Below are 20,225 nucleotides of genomic sequence, written 5' to 3'. Positions count from 1 at the left end.
CAGCAGCGGGAGGAGTGATGCTATTCCGCTCCTCCGTGCCCCCGCCGCTGGCTTCATGCAGGGCAGGGCAGCGATGTCTCAGGCCCCGGCGTCTATCCCTCCCCCGGCATCCGCCTCTCTAGTACAGCGGATGCCGGGTCAGTATCCGTGGCCCCTTCTCCCCCGGGGCCGGTCCCCACCGGCCCCGTACCTGTGAGGTTGCAGGCCGGCTCCTGCGCGGCGATATCGCAGGAGCCGACCTGTTCGGGTGACAGCCGGGAGCCTAATGAGGCTCCCCGGCCTGTCACGGCTATATTAGTATTGCGGCTGGTCTCTATGACCAGCCGTAATACTAATACACAGAATGTCCCATAGACGGCAATACAGTTGTATTGCCGTCTATGGGACTTGCGATCAAGTGATCGCAGGTTCAAGCCCCCGGGGGGGAATAAAATAGTAAAAAAAAAAAAAAGAAAAAAAAAGCTTTAAAAATATGAAATAAATAAAAGTTCTAAATCACCTCCTGTTTTTTTTTCAATACAAGGTGATCTAAGCAATAGATATCCCCCAAAATGGTATAACTAAAAAGTACAGCTGGCCCCGCAAAAAAATCGCCCTATACATCCCCGTACAGCTGCAGGGTCACCTGTCAATGTGGCCTTGCAGCTGTTGCAAAACTACAACTCCCATATATTAAATATTTTACCAGTTTTTGCTTCAAAAATTTTTTTCCCTATTTTCCTCCTCTAAAACCTAGGTGCGTCTTATAGTCCAGTGCGTCTTATAGTCCGAAAAATACGGTGTATATATATATATATATATATATATATATATATATATATATATATATATATATATATATTTATATAAAGGGCTGGGTTTCTGACAAGTCCAAGATCATCGAAAGTTCCTGCATTTATGGTCATATCCATTGGTGACCTATAAAGACAAGAGACTGTCACCATTAACATGGTTAGAGAAAATCTTTAAAACTTTAAATTTTTAATTCTTTATATTTTCAAAATTGATTAATTTTTTTATTGTCTCCAAATTTCTATATGTCTTTATTCATGGGACAACCCCTCTGAGTTCTGGACAACTTTTGAACAACTTTGAATTTTCTGTCGTTAATAAATTTTGTAATATACAGTACGTTATTAACAAATTTTGTCTCCTTTCTGTGAAATCCTGCATTTTTTCCCCCTGCTTCTGTATTGAGAGCTGTTCCTGCCTATCACTGAATGTTACTGTGTATGGAGTAGGGGCTGTGTAATATGTAGAGAATGAGGTTGGGGTCACCTCTATTACAAAAGTGTCTGACCTCTGTATAAGTAATACCGCCCCTGCTACCTCTTGTGTCACCCCCTCTACCTCATAGATTGTAAGCTATTGCGAGCAGGGCCCTCAGTCCCATTGTGTGAAATGATTTTCCTTGTAATGGATCTTTCTGTCTGTATTTGAACCCTACAAATTGTACAGCGCTGCGGAATATGTTGGCGCTATATAAATAAAATTTATTATTATATTTATTATTATATAATCCCCTACCTTCATTTTCTCTACATTTTAGGCTGAGTTCACATGGAGTTTCTTGGTCCAGAATGTGAGGCAGAGGCCGCCTCACATTCCGGACCAAAAAAACGGTAGCTGCGACTACTCTGCTCCGGATTAGGCCCAAATGGATGGGCCTAGTCAGGAGGAAGTGTCTTCAGGCAGATGTCTGCCGCTGAACTGGCTGCGGCATCCACCTGAAGAATGAGCATGTCACTTCTCTTTTCCAGGAGCCAGAACAAACCGCTCACGGAAAAAAAAAAAAAAGGCTGGCTCCCATTGATTTCAATGGGAGCCATTTTTTTGGTCAGGATTTAGAGCGGATTCCACCTCAAAATCCTGACCAAAAAACTCAACCTTACATGTGTCGTACTTCATACCCAGTATCATTCAGTGAGAGGCAGAAACAGCTCTCAATAAAGGGGATGAATAAAGAGATGCAGGATTTCACACAAAGGAAACATGTTAATAAAGCATAGCTTCACGGCTTTTTCCCCGTGAAGCATCGCCAGTAGGATTCCATCGACTGAATCTCTTCAGTCAGGACTGGTACCACCAAAAACGTGTCTACATGGACTAATGTATTTATGGTACTTCATTGTCAAAACCTGAACTTTTTGGAATGTCTCCCATGGAATGTTGTCTAACTCCTCTATTTTTCCAAAGCCTACAGTTACAGCTCCTTCATGAAGGACAGCCATGGTCAGGCAGAAGCGGTAAAGGTCCTCTAATTCAGGAAAAAGCAATTCTCTCCCTGTGCTCTCTAGTCGTATATCGGCGTGAATTCATCCTCATCTTAAGTGTCTGGGATCTTGTAGTCCTGATCAGAGTTGGGGATTTTTATTGTATCCGTGGTTAGTATGTATAGGCATATGAATTATATTATACTGTATATACATATATAATATAAAGAAAAATAATTCATCATTCCATTTTGAAGCTGGCAACTGTTTGCTGAGTCCAACTCCACCCAATACTATCCCCGACTCTGCCTCTATAGTCCTGATCAGGGGTTAGTCAACAAGTGTCACGTCTATGCAAAACTTACCTGTGCCATTGGTGATCTCCCCTTCTGAGCACATAATACAGTCATAGCAACATTTTTGCTGTGATTTTCTAAGTACTTTTCTGTATCCCGGAAGACAGCTGTTACTGCACACCGAGCGGGGGACCTAAACAAAGCGCATCAAAGAGTAAGCTATAGAATAAAGTCACAGTCATTTAGGCCTGGTTCACAGGGAGTCCGCAGGGGGACCCCCCGAATGGAAACCTATACAAATAGAAAAGTGGTTAGGGTATGTTCACACGGCAGAAACCTTTTTCGTCTTGTGAACTTTGCACGCGGCATCATCGGCATTCCGTTGTGGCATCCCGCGCTCGTTTAGGCCCAAATGAATGGGCCTAAACAGGAGTGTGTCTCGAGGCACGGACACCGCGTCTGACTCAGCCGCAGAATCCGCTGCAAGATAGGTCATGTCGCTTCTTTTTTCCGCTACTTGCTAGAGGAAAATATAAGTGAGCGGCTCCCATTGAAGTCAATGGGAGCCATTTTTGAGGCTGATTCCACATCAAAATCCGCCTGCAAAAATCTCTGTGGGAACATACCCTTACCTGGGAAAACATGCAGACCCTACAGACTATAATGGGGTCCGTATGGTTTCCGCACAAAACATGTGGAGAGAAAAGTGCTGCGTGTTTTCCTAGGTAACCGCTTTTCTATGTGTATAGGTTTCCATTCGCGGGGTTCCTAAGCGGATTCCCTGAACGTGAACCAGATCTAAATGACATAGTTTTTAAGCTTAATTTCAACATCTGGATCCTTCTTTACCGTGACATCTGCCATGAAGGAAAAGTCGGGCCACCACTGCACACATTTGATGGTCAGCAAGTCCCATCAATATCTGCAGGTTGGTCGACATTATTTAATGTGTATTGCCACTTTCCCTGTTCTCTGAGGGATGGGTTATGGTTAATAGGTTACTTATGGGGTTTTTGTCTCTGCATCCTTGGAATAAAATCACTGGATTGAGAATCTGGTTCTTGTTTTGCTTGATGTGTATGATGTCCCATAGACTCATCTATTAAGATACATCATTTCCAGATTTTCCTTCCCCCTCAAAGTCACATGAGTTACCACCCTGGTAGTTTTGTATCACCTTATGATCTTGTTACCACCCTCAGCACCAGTCCTTTCATTTTTTCCCTTCATGATTTGTGCACTCGAATTATGGCCATGAGTGTGGTCCTACTCAGACTGTCTCCTACAGAGGCCGCTAACAAGACAGCAGTGCTTTCTTGCTGTCAGCTTTCCTGGTGTTGGTTATATCCGGCACATACCGTGAAGTCTGACAATACGCAAAATTCAGTGCATTGTCAATTTTCTAGCAATATGTACCGTATATACTCGAGTATAAGCCTAATTTTTCAGCACAGTTTTTGTGCTGAAAAAGCCCCCCTCGGCTTATACTCGAGTCAAGCAAAAAAAAAAAAAAATTTAGGGGGGGGGGGTGGTGGTCTATGACCAGCCGCAATAGTAATGTATAGAATCTCCCATAAAATAGTGGGAAAAAAAAGAAGCTATAATAAAAAAATAAAGGAAATAAAAGTTGTAAATCCCTCCTTTCCCTAGAATACATATAAAAGTAGAAAATGACTGTGACACACATACACATTAGGTCTCCCTGTGTCTGACAGTGCCCGGTCTACTGAATATAGGGGATCTGCAGTGCTCCTGTTACGTCGGGAAGGGGTTAATAGGAGCACTACAGATACCCTATATTCAGCCAGACTGAATTCCAAGTGGGGGGGAAAAAAACAGCCCTCAAGCTCGTGGAAGGGGCAGACAGACAACCAAAACACCCCCTCCCCTTCCCCAGCAACTACTGCACCCAAAAACTCCGACCATTTTAATTTTTGAAATTTTCCAGAAGCTGCTGCATTTCCCTCCCAGTTTTTTGTGGTAAAATTAGGGGCCTCGACTTATATTCAGGTCAGCTTATACTCGAGTATATACGGTAATACTGCGCATCTCTGAGGAGATGAAAGGTCCTCTTAAGTATAGGCCTCACGTAGCCAAATGCAGCAAAAAAAAAATGCTGTGGATAAAAATGTGGCAGAAACGCATTGTATCTTTTTCCGCAGCGATTTTCATTGCAATTCCGTATTTTTTCTTTGCTGCCTTTTTGTCAAGGACGGCTACAGAATACACAGATTTGCTACATCTCTACATGAATAGCTCTGCTACATCTCGACATACACACAGCATACACAGCTCTGAACATCTCTACATACACACAGCTCTGCTACATCTCTACGTACATACACAGCTCTGCTATTCTCTACATACATACACAGCACTGCTACATCTCAACATACACAGCACACACAGCTCTGCTATATCTCTACATACACACACAGCTCTGCTACATCTCTAGATATACACACAGTACGTACTGCTATTCTACCTCTCTACACAAAAATCTGCTACATCTCTACATACACACAGCTCTGCTACATCTCTACATATGCACAGCATGCACTGCTCTGCCAATGGTGTGATGTAGAAAAATGGTGGGTTTGTTAGGAAACCTGGAGTAAAGCTGTGTGCATGTGGAGACTAAGCACCTGTGAGCTTCTATTGGCTGATAGGGACATGTGACCGTGTGTATAGCAGTTGGAATATGAGTGAAAGCCTTGCAGGTTTGTATTGGCTAATGGGGGTCATTGTTTTGGGAATACTGTATCTCAGGAACAGCACATCCTAGAGAGCTGAGACCTGGTCTAAAACCTTCCAAAACACCTGATGTACCCGTGTGCCAAATATGGCGAGGATCGGTCCACTCGTTTGGTCATGCATAAAGAACAGACAGATGGACAGAAACTCATAAATATATATATGAGATGAGATATGAGATGAGATATTATTGTTATTGAATATTATATAAGTTACCTCTTTAAACTTTATATTCCATTTGATCAGACTTTCATTGATAACCAGCTGTCGGCCGACAGGAGCAGACCTGTCATACTTTCCAACCTGAATAGTCTGAATTGTTTTGTTAGGTGTTAGAAACCAGTTCACAATATCATATTTCCCCGGTGTTTCTCCATTATTAAAATAAAAATTCTCCCCATTCGTTGTATTGAAATTAATACTTCTTAGGTATTTATTGAGCTGAAAAAAAAAATAGGCAATAATGAGAAAATACTGATCAGTAAACTATAGGACAGAAAAATGAGGGGGAACACGTACAATGTGGCCAGCACTGCGTCTATACTGTGCCTGGAGGGTCAACCTGTGGTGGCCAATGGCAGCATGGTGTTGGAGGTCACTGCAGATAGGCAGGGCTGCGAACGTTATGTGGTGGGGTTCTATCCTTTGAATAGGTCATCTCTATCAGATCATTGGAGCCCAACCATTACGCCTGATCATGCCACGATCCCTCGATGAGTAGAAATGCTGAAGCCTCTCTGTGCTATTGAACTCCAGACCAGGCTGGCACAGGGGGCATGATTTAGTGACATCATGGCACCCTGTCTTCTATTTAGTCATCTATATCAGAGAAGGGACTTTCTAGCTCCTTTCTCAAGCATAGGTGTCCACAGTATAGGCGTACATAGCATGCCAATGCACTTATAAGTAAGGATCTCCCAATCTGAGTCATCTGGTGCTGTAGATCCTGCTGCCCCTTTGGAGACGGGGACCTGAGCTTTTGCTCAGGTTGCTCCTCCCTGATGCTTCCCTCTTTTCCAGTGGTTGTAACTTTTTTATTTTTACTCCCATGTAGCTGTATAATATCTTATAAATAACTATATTTTGCTATGCGAGCCATTTTGTGTACATGTTGTATTAAATACATTTTTATTACTACATCTGCCCGATTGAGTTTCGGGTTCATGTCCATGGCAATGCCATACATGACTTGGGTGCAACAAGAAATGGAGTCCCATATCCAGTTTGTGTTCCACCATATTGTACCTCCATGAAGCATTGTAATCTATGGGGAGCAGAACATCCTAATGTGGCAGGCAAACATTTTTTGTACAGAAAATAGAAATAGATATTGGAAATTGGGAACAGATCAATTTATTAATATATTGTTCTAGGCCACAATTTTGGTCATTTGGCTTATTTTGGCCAATTTTGGTCTTTGTGGTTTAATTGCAAAGTTAAATCTATTTGTTAATTATTAGAGATGAGCGAGTAGTACTCGATCGAGTAGGTATTCGATGGAATACTACAGTATTCGAAATACTCACACTCGATTGAGTACCACTCGCTATTTGAATGGAAAAGTTCGATGCAGAACCAGCATTGATTTGCCGAATGTTATACAGTTGGCCAATCAACGCTGGTTCTTCTCCTACCTTTAGAAGTCTTCGCATGTCCGCCTGTAGTGTGGGCATGCGCAGTCGGCTCTGCCCAGGCCCGATGCCTGACAGAGTGAATTCAGAGCCGGAAGACGCCGCGGGGACACTACAAGGAGAAGACTTCTCGGAGGATACAGACCGACCCTCACTTGTGGACTTGGTAAGTGTAATTTTTTTTTATTTTTTTAAATGTAGATTGTGAGCCCCACATAGAGCTCACAACGTACATTTTTTTCCCTATCAGTATGTCTTTGGAATATGGGATGGAAATCCATGCAAACACGGGGAGAACATACAAACTCCTTGCAGATGGTTTTCTGCCCTTGGCGGGATTTGAACACCAGGACTCCAGCGCTGCAAGGCTGCAGTGCTAACCATTGAGCCACCGTGTGGCCCCTTGGTAAGTGTAATTTGATCGAACGTTGCCTACCCCTGAAACAAGCATTTTAGCCCCATAGACTATAATAGGGTTCGATATTCGATTCGAGTAGTTGAATATTGAGCGGCTACTCGAAACGAATATCGAACATTTTACTGTTCGCTCATCTCTATTAATTATTATTATTATAGCACCATTAATTCCATTATCTAACTAATAGCCATTGGTTTCACAAATTGGGAACAGATGACCATATTTTTGGACTATAAAATGCACCACAGGTTTAGACAACAGAAAATAGAAAAAAACATTGAAGGAAGGAAGAGTAGGGGTTAATACCACTAACCGGTCTACAATAGTAATTTTAATATTATTATATACCCTACCCCACTGTATAATGCTGTGGATGCAGCTCAGGCCAGGGAAGAGTCAGGCGCCTTGTAGTATGGAGGACTGTTTTATTACAGTGGGGGGGGGGGGGGGGAGTTGTGCACTTGAGGTCAGGGAAGGGTTAAAACAGACAAGCACTTTGTAGTATGGAGGACATTTTTTTTGCAGTGTGTGTGTGTGTGTGTGTGTGTGTGTGTGGGGGGGGGGGTTGTAGTGTCCATAGTCCTCCTTTCCGGCAAGGGTCATGTGCAGCCTCTGTTGTGACCTGTGCACTGCAGCCTCATTAATCCTTGACTCCTGGCTGCAGTGTGCAGGATCTTGGCTGTAGGAGAGCTGCTCTGGTTTCCTGGATACTAAGCTGTGCATCTCCATGTTTGTGCTGCAATGACTGCCCTCTGATGTAAAGACTGTCCCCCGCCCTTTCACTGTCTGGGAGCCTCAGCAGCTGCAGCTGTAGCTGTTGGAGCAGTCGGACAATGAACAGAGTACAGAGCAGGCATTGTAGCAGAATGCAGAAAGCAATCCTTGCAGGAGAGCGGAAACATGTATGATGTTGCAGTATACAATGATCTAGCAGGGTGCCGTATACATGGTCAGAGCGCTGCTGGATCGCACTGACGTCACACGATAAGACGCAATAATAGTACATTTTAATTTATATAGCGCCAACGCGTTTCACCGCACAAATTATAGGGTTCATGTATAGACAAAATGGAACATTACAGAGTAATCCATTCACACATTAGGAGTGAGGGCCCTTCTTGCGAGAGCTTACTATATATATATATATATATATATATATATATATATATATTTATATTTTTGCTGCTAAAAAGAGTATCTTATAGTCCAAAAAATATGTTACTTTATTTACACACTGCCTGCAACTTTTAGGTCACCGTTTGCTCATTGAATTGCATTTTTGTATCTATTAGGCTTAGAAATTGGGAACAGATCCATTTATTGTATACATTCCACCCCCCACCCCCCCCCTCAGTGTTACATGAGACTGGTGATTTAGTTATAGTCTTTTACATATTAGGGTTACACATTGGGAACAGATACATTTATTTTCTACATTTCGTAGACATTTATACATTGCCTTACGACATAAACATCTCTACATCATATGCATCGGTATAAGCCATAGTCTTGTGCACTATGTGACACAAGTGCCTGGCTCCTAATGCCCAGGATAAATACAACTCCATTTAACCCTTTAGATACTATATTCAAAATCATCTGCAGCCTAAAATTACCTCCAGAAGCAAGTGTCCCTCTATTAGGCATTCACACCCCTGCAAACACAATCAGAAGATACCAAGGAGTTTATATGGCAGCCAGGAACCTAATGAAAACCACAAGTCTGCCTTCAGTATATGTCTATTAGACCATGCCAGAGCCCACAGCCTAATAGATTGCCTGTCTGTCCTGTGTTTACGTGAGCAACTAAGAGATCTCAAGTTCCTTAGGAGGACTAAAAATTTTAAAAAAAATAAATTAAGATTTATATAAAAAAAATACATCTGTGAGATATAGGTACCCCATAAACACTACAAGTCATCCCACAGAAAACAAGCCCTTATAAAGTTATATTGATAGAAAAATGAAAAATAACTATAACATAATAAATAACACATAATAATAATAATAATAATAACAGTAAATATAACAATAAATAACACATAATAATAAATAAATAACTATAACATAATAAATAACACAATAATAATAAATAACACGTAATAATAATAAAATAACTGTAACATACAGTAATAACATAATAATAATAATAATAGCTCAAAGAAAAAAAACAAAAAGACAGTGCCGAGCGGCCAATAGTCTAATTCCGTATAGATAGTAGTAAGTCTTAGGTATAAAGAGAGGTTCTCACCTTATCGGGTTATGGGCAAGCCACAACACCGTATAGGACCGATATGTCAGAGGGCCCCTCTCTATCTGGGATTTAGCGGCAGACTTCCTAACACAGATATGGATCAAGGACCAAGACTAGACTTCGCCGTGAAATCTAGACTGTAGGAAATGGCTTCCACCACAGGTAAGAGAACAGAATGGCTTTATTAAATGCACTTCACACAACGCGTTTCAGGCTTAAAACACGCCCTTTCTCAAGTGTATAAGGCTGAAAAACATCACAATATTTACATGCATATGGACTAAATGAAAAATTCAAAGTGGGATCAATCCAATGGTAAAACCAACAATTTAAAATCACAATAAAATGAAAGTGCTAACCCCCATATATCTAACTAGCTGGTTAGTTAAGGTTTTCGTAGTGTGTATAAGGTATGGGATATGAAATGTAACTTTGTATCTTGTTTTTGCTTTAATTCAGAGAATACGTGAGACTTTTGTGTTGAAGTTACTTTGTATTTGAGCTGCTATATATACGGTGTTGTGAGAAACTTTACATAGTGACTTTGGGACAGAGGGATTTGAAGTTAACCCTTTCCCGCCGATGGCATTTTTTGATTTTCGTTTTTGACTCCCCTCCTTCTACACCCCATAACTTTTTTATTTCTCCGCTCCCAGAGCCATATGAGGTCTTAATTTTTGCGGGACAAATTTTTCTTCATGATGCCACCATTATTTATTCTATATAATGTACTGGGAAGCAGGGAAAAAATTCAGAATGGGGTGGATTTAAAGAAAAAATGCATTTCTGCGACTTTCTTACGGGCTTTGGTTTTACGGCGTTCACTGTGCAACCAAAATGACATGTCCCCTGTATTCTGTGTTTCGTTACGATTCCGGGGATACCAAATTTATATGGTTTTAGTTACATTTTGACCCCTTAAAAACAAATCCAAAACTGTTAAAAAATTTTTTTTTGAAAAGTCGCCATATTCCGACAGCTGTAACTTTTTTATACGTGCATGTACAAGGATGTATATGGCGTCTTTTTTGCGGGACCGGGTGTACTTTGTAGTTCTACCATCTTCAGGAAATGTTATTGCTTTGATCACTTTTTATTCAAATTTTTATCAGAATCGAAACAGTGAAAAAACGGCGGTTTGGCACTTTTGACCATTTTTCCCGCTACGGCGTTTACCAAACAGGAAAAATATTTGTATAACTTTGTAGAGCAGGTGATTTCGGACACAGGGATACCTAATATGTATGTGTTTCACAGTTTTTAACTACTTTTATATGTGTTCTAGGGAAAGGGGGGTGATTTGAATTTTTAATCCTTTTTTTTTGTTGTTTTTAATATTTTTTTTACTTTTTGTAAACTTTTTTTTTTTGCATTTATTAGACCGCCTAGGGGTATTGACATGGGTGGGCGGTGTCGCGGATTGTCAGAGCGGTGGGGGTCGGCAAACATGGCTGCTCCGGAGCGTTAAAGCGCCTCCTGGAGTATCGTTAAGGTGAGGGGCAAAGTGGTAAAGTATATGTATATGTGATTGTGTGGGGTTAGGGGCGAGGCTGTAGAGGGCAATATGAATTTTGTGGCTTGCTATGGTCCAAAGTGTGTGAGATTGCAGAGATGGTGATGTGAGTTTGGGGTTTGTGAGGGTCCTGGGAAAAACGTATGTGCGCTATTGTGAGGAAAAGTAGCCTATTGCGCAATGGGGTGTATTATCTATGTTTGTGGAAAATTTCAGCCAAATCGGTCGAGCGGGTTTTGCGTGATTGACTAACAAACATCCGAACACACAAACCCACAAACATCCAAACTCACAAACTTTCACATTTATAATATTAATAGGATAGAAGAAAAGACTTCCTGGAAATGGGGGCAGATAACAATATTCCAAGGGAAATCATAAACTATTACTATACCAAAAACATTATTGATAGCACAGGTTACAAATAAACAAAAAACATTCGGATATAGAAATGTAGCAACAACTATTATGTCAACCTGTATCGTTCATATAGATTTGGGTCACCCCAGCTTTGAGATGTTGCAGAATATAAGCAACTGTTGCACGGAATAGACAACTAATAAAGGGAATAGAACTCGGTCTAAAGTAGAGGTGGTCACGTAAATTGTGACAAGGGGTCGGCAAAAACGTGCAAGGAAATGTCTCTACACATGACCTTGCACAGTTACAAATATAGCACAGCAAAAAGATAGCATAATTACAAATATGCCACATGATTGTCAAATGACTCCCCCCCCAAAATTAAATAAAAATAAATAAAATTTTCATTTAGTCCATATGCATGTACATATTGTGATGTTTTTAATCCTTATACACTTGTTTTAAGCCCGAAACGCGTTGTGTGAAGTGCATTTAATAAAGCCGTTCAGTTCACTTACCTGTGGTGAAAGCGCATTTCCTACAGTCTAGATTTCACAGCGAAGTCTAGTATTGGTCCTTGATCCATAAAATAATAATAATAATATATAACTATAATATAATAAATAACTAATAATTATAATAAATAACTATAACATCATGCTACATTAGAAAAACTAAAAAAAAATGGTTTGATCATTTCAACCCAAAACAGGCCAATTAGTAAGGGGTTAAAGGATAACTGAACTCATGTTGCCTTTATTCCTTCATATATGCCATGAATGTATACCATCTCATTTGACTATGCGAGTCACCGCCATTATGAAATATTTTTTGTACAAAATGCATCCAGATACCCTCTTTTGGTTTCATACGTATATTGGTTTATTGCCAACTGTATACAAAAATAGGCATCTACTTATTTTATTATTGAAATAAAATGTTGGTACCTTAGTAGCCTGGAAATCTTTTTGGAGGTAGGCTTTGTAGTTGGGTTGTGTGTTGTTCTTTGATCGAATTAACCACTCGTGTAATCCATGTGCCATAACGTACGTAGCCCTGTAAATAGCATAGGTTAATCTAAAATTCTTGACATCAAAGAGTGACGGGAATTTTGTCAATGTGTCTTGTACAGTGCAATTTCTGAGTGGATTTAAGACACTTTGGAAAGTGGTGGCATTGGCAGGCAAACACAGAAAGAAATCTCGCCACACTGTCGCAGTCAAAATATCATCTGGCAAAGAGACTGGGTTAGTCTTGTAAAGAAATTCTTGCAATCCTGGAATTTCGCCTCTTTGGACAGTAAACATAAGGGAGCCACTGAACACAGTTAAATATGTCTCTTCTGTAACAATGGAAGTGGTTGATGGGAGAATCCACACTTTTCCAGGCGTAGACTTAGAAGACGTTTCAATAGTATATAATACATTGAAAAACATGGATAGACTACAAAAAAATATCACAACATTGGCAGATGACAATTGGATATTGGACACAGCTGTACCGAAAGTGTAGAGATTTGTTATAATCGTAGTATAGTAGGCTACACAAATCTCATGTTGGAGGAGAAGGTTTTTAAACTCTCTACTAGATTGCCAATTATTTTCATCATCAGTAGTGATAATTCCAACCCATGTCCAGCCAAAGCGCCTTAAGAGCTGTATAATGCCGTCGTACTGGTTGCTTTCATTCGGAACAGTCCGGAGAAAAGATGGATAAGTTGTTTTATCACTCAAATCTAGATCCTGAGCTCCATAACTCACCTACAAAGTAATAATCCTATTAAGGTAAGAGAGTGTGATATTACAGTTTGGAGGAATTACATACAGTTACCATCAAAATCAGAGGTCGTAATTTATAACATTCAGGAAAGGACTCATAACAAAAATAATTAAAAAATATTTACAATTATTGACAAAAAAAATTATGCGCCGATAAGGAGTTGTTGAAATCAAATAAAACTTTGTATATGTTGGGTCAGTAATGGTGTGGACCCAACCGGTCAGAGACAGGGACACAAAATCTGAGGCTGACAGGTTTAGAAAAAAAACAGCAAAGTAAATAAACCTTGACTTCAGGCACAAAATGAGCAAAATAAAATACAGCCTGAGGCAAAAGAATTTCAAATGAAAACCCTGCTCGTCCGAGCACTAACTAAACAATAAAGTACTAACTGTACATGTGGCTTACTGACAACCACACAAGCAAACAAAAATAGTGCAACACAGTCTCACAAGACTCTCATGAAGTGCAGGCTCTGCAGTCTTTTATGGCCCAGTAATGAGCCCAGAACCCACACCTGGTCTGAGGCCTACTCAAGACCTGCCCTGGACCACATATAGGTCAGAAACTTGGGGCAGATATATCGGGACTCTAGCACAATGTGAATGCAATAATGATCACATAAATGCTCCATTGGTGATAGATCTGGCGACTGGGTAGGCCAAGGAAGTGTTGCAGTCTGGACGAGACATTCTTGGGAAAACCTTTACTAAAAAACGTCAGATGCAAGCTATGCCATGAGAGGCGAGATGTTCTGCACATATCACTAAGCTGGTAGTGTCTCTCAGATCATCACACCAGCAGTATGTCATTTCACAGCAAAGGCAGGATTAAAACAGTCACCATGAGGCCTCCAACCTGACCACCACCAGTAGCAGTTCAGATTAATTATTCACAAAATCACTGCATGAATGAAGGCGACAGTGACTGGGAAAAATGTCTTTTGAGTGCATTGTAGAGGCAGTCAACATTCTCTCACCAATAGGTACTCTACCCAAAAGTAGCCTCTGAGAGACTACTTGTATCAAAACCACAAGACATAATGCCTGAAGAGCTTTGCTGTAACCTGTCTATCTGGGTGCCTTGTTTTTTTTGTCAATATAAAAATGTATTTATATATTATATGCAATATGTATATATTTTAGCAGTTTCAAGAAAAAAGTGTAAGTGAACCCTTTCTAATTACCTAGATTCCAGCATTAATTACTAAAAAAAATATAGTCTGATCGACACTTAATGTATGGAGTGGTTGAAATGATGTTTGATCAATAAGAAAATAAATCAATAAAAAATATAATTTGTAATCTTTTCTGCAGATCAGTATGATAATCATATGTTGTTGTTTTTGTAATGTTTTTTTGTCACCGTATTTTGAGAGCCATCAATTTTTTATTTTTTCCATCCATGTAGCTATGTAAGAGCACACACGAGCATAGCCACTAGAGAATGGTTGCCAAAGAAGATTTGTGTTTCCGAATGGCCAAGTCCAAGTTCTGACCTCAACCCCTCGGAGATATGGCAGAAATAGTAGAATCCAAAGGAGACAACCAAAAACAACCGAGTGGGCGCACTCTCCCTTAAGGATGACAACCGGAGAGAAGTATGATGAAGATAGCCTTTATTGGAGATAACGCGTTACGTATGCCCGACTACACCAACGTCACAGATCTGATACCAATAAAGTCTATCTTCATCATACTTCCCTCCGGTTGTCATCCTTAAGGGAGAGTGCGCCCACTCGGTTTTTGCTCAGTGTCTATATACAGTGTACATGGTTTGACGGCTATCATCCATGTGGTGCGACCCCCAGCCATAGTGATGCAACAGTCACTTCTAGTATCTCATCCTCCTCACAAAAGGAAAGAGTGGAGTCATCACGTTCCAGAGGAAGGAGCGTAGACCCACCAAATTCATATTACATTGGTTCCTCGATCAGGAAGCGCAAACCCTGCTCATTTAATTCACCTCTCCCCCCGATCTTCATCGGCTGCTCCCCTCTGCCAGTCCCTCCACTGGCTACCTATAGCCCAGCGAATTGAGTTCAAGCTACTAACGCTAACATACAAAGCCATCCACAACCTGTCCCCTCCATATATCTCTGACCTAATCTCCCGCTACCTGCCCACACGTAACCTCAGATCCTCCAACGACCTCCTACTCCGCTCTGCTCTCATCATCTATTAGTATCAATACAGAAATCCAGGTAATCCCAAAGGGTTCACTTACTTTTTCTTGCAGTTGTATACATTGATCAGTCATGACATTAAATACTCCTTACTTGTGGAAATCGATAGATCCCGCTAAGCTTTGCCATGGTTTTGCTAGAGGTGGATGTCAGTTGTCCGATGATTCCGATCAAGTTCTTTTTCTGACATTGGTAGTTTGGGACGGTTGTTTGGTCGCCTGTCAGTAATCTCATAGTGGATTGTAAGGCTCTGCTTTCATATGCACAGGAATCCCGAATATCTAACCCTAATGTAATATTAGGAAGAAGTAGATGGTTTTCATTTATTTCCTGAATGGCAAAGAGGATGGCAAGAAAATGTCTGTAGTACCGAAGAGATATTCTAGGAGCAAAAGAACAATCTCACATTAGGGGCAAATAAAACATAAGCTATGCTATTCCTAGACTGGCTGAACAATACATGGTATAGGGTGAAGTTATGGAATCTATGGCAGAATCCATGGCTGACCCTTAGATATCTGCCTTCGATTTCCAGTTTGATGTCCTCCATATTGGCGCATGTGGTAACCCAATGTGATTTCCACGTAGAATCCACTTCAATAGGTGACATGTCCCTTATTGATAAATATTTCAAATCTGTGCAGAAAAATAACATACCTATTTGAAACGCAATGAAGATTCATTTGGAAAACATGCCATGCATTGTGTGAACAAACCATAAAAATCAATGTTTTTAATATTTTTTTTCCTGATAGCTCCACGGGTCTTAAACGTGGCGGTTTGCCCGCAGCAGAAAAAAACTGCAGCGTTTTACATTTACACTTTTTTACGCCATGGGGCCCTGGCCTTAGACTAAGAGACCCTACGAGACATCCAGCATCGCTGGAGTTTGTCCAGGCTAAAATATTATTTTTTAATTAGGGCGGGGAAGTTGAAAAAATAGAACTTATTTGTGGAATTCCTCACGGGCTGTGACGTCCCGGGTCCCTTCCTTAAGATGATGATTGGCCTCAGCAATCACATGCGGCGGGGACTTAATACAACAAAGCTGCAGGACTGGACCGCGCTGGGAGACACTGGGGACAGGTGAGTATGTTTTTTGGGTTTTTTTTCACTTCCCCCATCCTAAATTTTTTAAAAAATTAACCTGGACAGCCCTTTTAAGGTTGAGGTTGCGCAGCCGCAGGAACGGGAATCCGGCTGTCAGGAACCTAATGTATCAGTCCGAGTTACAAGGAAGAATTAACAAAAAATAATAATTTTAATGTAAAAAAATACCCCCAAAGATCTAATATGATCTGGGGAAGGGGGTGCACGAGATGTATAAAAATAAAACAGAATTAAGACAAAGTATTAAAAAAATAAAGCTATATGTACCAATTAAAAAAAAACAAAAATTATTTGAATAGCACAAATGAAAAAAAAAAATAGCCTACAAAAAATAGGAAGATTTGCCTGGTTATGAATAAGGGACAATGGCTTGGTCATGAAGTGGTTAATTCCCTGGTTAGAGCATCTTTATCATGTCGCGTTAAGGTGAATCCAAGAATATATACAGTATATGCAAATACGGTCCAAGGAAAAACAAAGCCATAAATATATAAAACCATATATACTGTATAATAAAATAATACTAAAATCAACTTGTTATGAGATATTTTTAAGGTGTCTACGAGCAATTAATTATATTGGAAGTAGGGAACAAAAAGAGCAGAATATTAAAAAAATTCTGTAACCTGTCATCTAACTTTTATTATGATTATGGTATTAGGATTGTGGATATTTTTTAGATATTGACCCAAGGGACCAGAGCACTTGGTGTCTTTATATCTTCTTTCCTACTCACATCCCAATGTGCTATGTAAATTTATATCATTGCTAAATATTAAAGTTAGAAAGGGTTAATATTTATTCAGCCCTTTGTACATTTATGAGACTGTAGAGCCTTTAGAGTAAATTCTAATTTTTGTTATCCACTTTATAGTGCGTGAGCTCTGTTCTACATTTATAGGCTCATTTCGCTTATTCAGGCATTGTGTATAAAGCAATAGTTGGTGTCAAGTAGTTATTATCACTGTAAGTATAAGGGACCCGGTTTATAATTATAGCTGGGAATGGGAAGGTCCCGCTGCGCTCTTGTTCTCTGCAGCTGCAAGCAAAAAATCCGGCTGTAGCTCAGTCTGTATGTGGTGTGGAGTATGTGTGTCACACCGAGTGATGTCCTGCTGGGATTGGGCCAGTACACGATCACTACAACCGGACTTATTCAGCTCATATTTTGGCTTTCTTCACCCTAAAGGATTATTTCACTTGCTGTCCCTGGTGGCAAATATTTCTATCCCTCCTACCAGGTATTCCTGAAATCTACAGCAGCAATTTACAATGGTAGGATCTGCTGCGGAAGGCAAATGAATTTTCATGTGCACAATTTTTACGTAAATTTTTTCTTAAGTTTGTTATCACATTCAGTTATAAAAGAAAAAAACCCACAATGATCTATGGAAAATACATTGAATGCCTAATTTATAATTTTAGATTTTTAATTTTAGACTTCTTGGGTGCAGAATTTTTTGGCAAAAAATACTGTAAAAATGCTACAAAACATCACGTGAGAATCCAGCCTTGGAACAATGATGGAAAAAATCCAATAAGGATATACCATACAATTTTTAGATTTATATCTGCCTAAGACATAGTCTTATAAAATAATAATATTTTTTAGTTATATAGAGCCAATATATTTCTGAGAACTTTATAAATTCATAAATGATATATATTTGCTTTATATATTTGCTTTCATGACTCGGTTAGTCTAGATTCCCATGGGGAGAGTATTTCTTAGCTAAGAACATTGCAGCCAGATGTTTGCTTTTACAGTATAGGAATATATAAATATTTTTACGCACTTTTTGGGGGAATAACCATAAAATGGCTATTTTTTCAAAAATAGTTTAAAAAGTAGCATTTTTTTAAATTCTTTTTAAAATAAAAATTTAGCATAAAAAATATTGGAAAGAAGTTACAAGCAATTCAAAATGTTACAAAGTAACAAACCCCCTCTTTCCACAAATCCTACCCAAAGAAACCTATGAAGGAGGGAAAACAAAAAGTTTATACATTTATACATTTTATAAAATTATAAATTTTATAAAAATTATAAATTATATAAAATTATAAATTTTATAAAATGTATAAATTTTCTCTAGCCATCTCAGTGATGAATGCTTTTTGTCTGGATTGGTTGCCAATGGATATGACCATGAATGCAGAAACTTCCTACTGTGGCCGGGTCATCTTCTCATGCATGAATCATGGTTGGGTTTCTGACCAGTCCTTGACCATAGAAAATTCCTGCATTCATGGTCATATCCCTTGGCAACCGATCGAAATAAAATACAGTCAACTCCAAAATAATTAGAAAAAAAATCTTTAAAATTAAAATTTTTTATTTTTACAAAAATGTTTATCTTTTAACCCTCTACAAATTTAAATATAGCTTTGATTATGGGAAAACCTCTTCAATAAGCCCTAAAAATGTATAAAACTACAAAGAGATATCATTTAAAAGACTCCAATAAAAGCACCATAAAATACAAATGTTTATAAAGCCACAGGCATTTGGAATATTTGGAATTTTTAATATCTTAAATTTTATTATTTTTCATAGTTACATATGAACATATACATCACCATATACTAACAGTAATATATTGTTATAGGATGAAGTAATATTAAACCAATAATATTCCATGTAGAGTTGCGATCTTATCCCAAGCAGTAGACATTCCATGAAGGTTACTCTTTGTATCCTGTAATATATAGATATCAGAGGAACCGCACACTAATAAAAATACGGATATGGGTGCTAGCAGACAAGGGAGTCCTGCGACTCATACACAATGTAAAGAAATGCTGCTGCACACCGTAAATAGGTGAAAGGGTGAAACAAATTATTTATTTTAAGTACATAAATTTTAGGTACATTAGCGCCACGGATTGATTTGACAAGCATAAGAAGAGTACTAGATCAATAAATCAGCATAACGTTTCGGTCATTGTCGACCTTCATCAGATCAGATCTAGTATCCATAAAGCAGAGTACGCAGCAGGGTCATGGCGTCATGCTGCGTACTCTGCTTTATGGATACTAGATCTGATCTGATGAAGGTCGACAATGACCGAAACGTTATGCTGATTTATTGATCTAGTACTCTTCTTATGCTTGTCAAATCAATCCGTGGCGCTAATGTACCTAAAATTTATGTACTTAAAATAAATAATTTGTTTCACCCTTTCACCTATTTACGGTGTGCAGCAGCATTTCTTTACTCTTTGTATCCTGGTCCTCTTCTTAGGTCATCGATATGTTTAGGTATTGGCGGGTAACAAAAAGATTAACTCTTAAAAATAAGAATAAAAGTAACATTAACATCCTACATACAAACCCATCCCGTCATTCTTAATATACGACCACAGACATCAAAGTTGTATTGAAGAAATTCAAGGGAAGGAAAAAAAATTTAAGAAAATGTAACTGGATTTTTACTGAAAGGTAACTTACGAGCGGCATGGTGGTAGAGAGGGCGGCTTGTTAAATAAGTTTTTCTGGGTGACAGGAAAACTATTCACTGTCACAACTGCCCCAAGGACAACATCACCTTCTCTAGCGTAGCTGTCAATTCTGGTTCTGTTCAAGGCGCAGCTGACGGTTGAGTTAAATTCTGTGAAATTTGCAGCATTGGAAAAATACAGAACGTCTGATAATAACAGGAATAAGGCAAGACCCTGCACATAGAAAAACATGATCATACGTTCCAACAGA

General features: G+C 39.3%; 1 protein-coding gene across 1 annotated transcript in view; it reads right to left on the bottom strand.

Annotated features, from left to right (window-relative positions):
* The window catches only part of LOC142210109 (vomeronasal type-2 receptor 26-like), a 29,700-nt gene that overhangs the window by 4,660 nt on the left and 4,815 nt on the right, over positions 1 to 20,225 (bottom strand). Inside the window, exons 3-6 of the mRNA XM_075279136.1 lie at positions 20,033 to 20,188; positions 13,068 to 13,199; positions 5,480 to 5,704; positions 2,579 to 2,702 (exon numbers count right to left, since the gene is read on the bottom strand). Coding sequence (XP_075135237.1) covers positions 2,579 to 2,702; positions 5,480 to 5,704; positions 13,068 to 13,199; positions 20,033 to 20,188 — 637 coding nt within the window. The remainder of the gene's footprint in view (positions 1 to 2,578; positions 2,703 to 5,479; positions 5,705 to 13,067; positions 13,200 to 20,032; positions 20,189 to 20,225) is intronic.

The sequence above is a fragment of the Leptodactylus fuscus genome, chromosome 6 (genome assembly GCF_031893055.1).
Source record: "Leptodactylus fuscus isolate aLepFus1 chromosome 6, aLepFus1.hap2, whole genome shotgun sequence".
In the NCBI taxonomy this organism is placed as follows: domain Eukaryota; kingdom Metazoa; phylum Chordata; class Amphibia; order Anura; family Leptodactylidae; genus Leptodactylus; species Leptodactylus fuscus.
The sequence above is the reverse complement of the archived record's forward strand: the minus strand, read 5'-3'. Positions and strand labels throughout refer to the sequence as shown.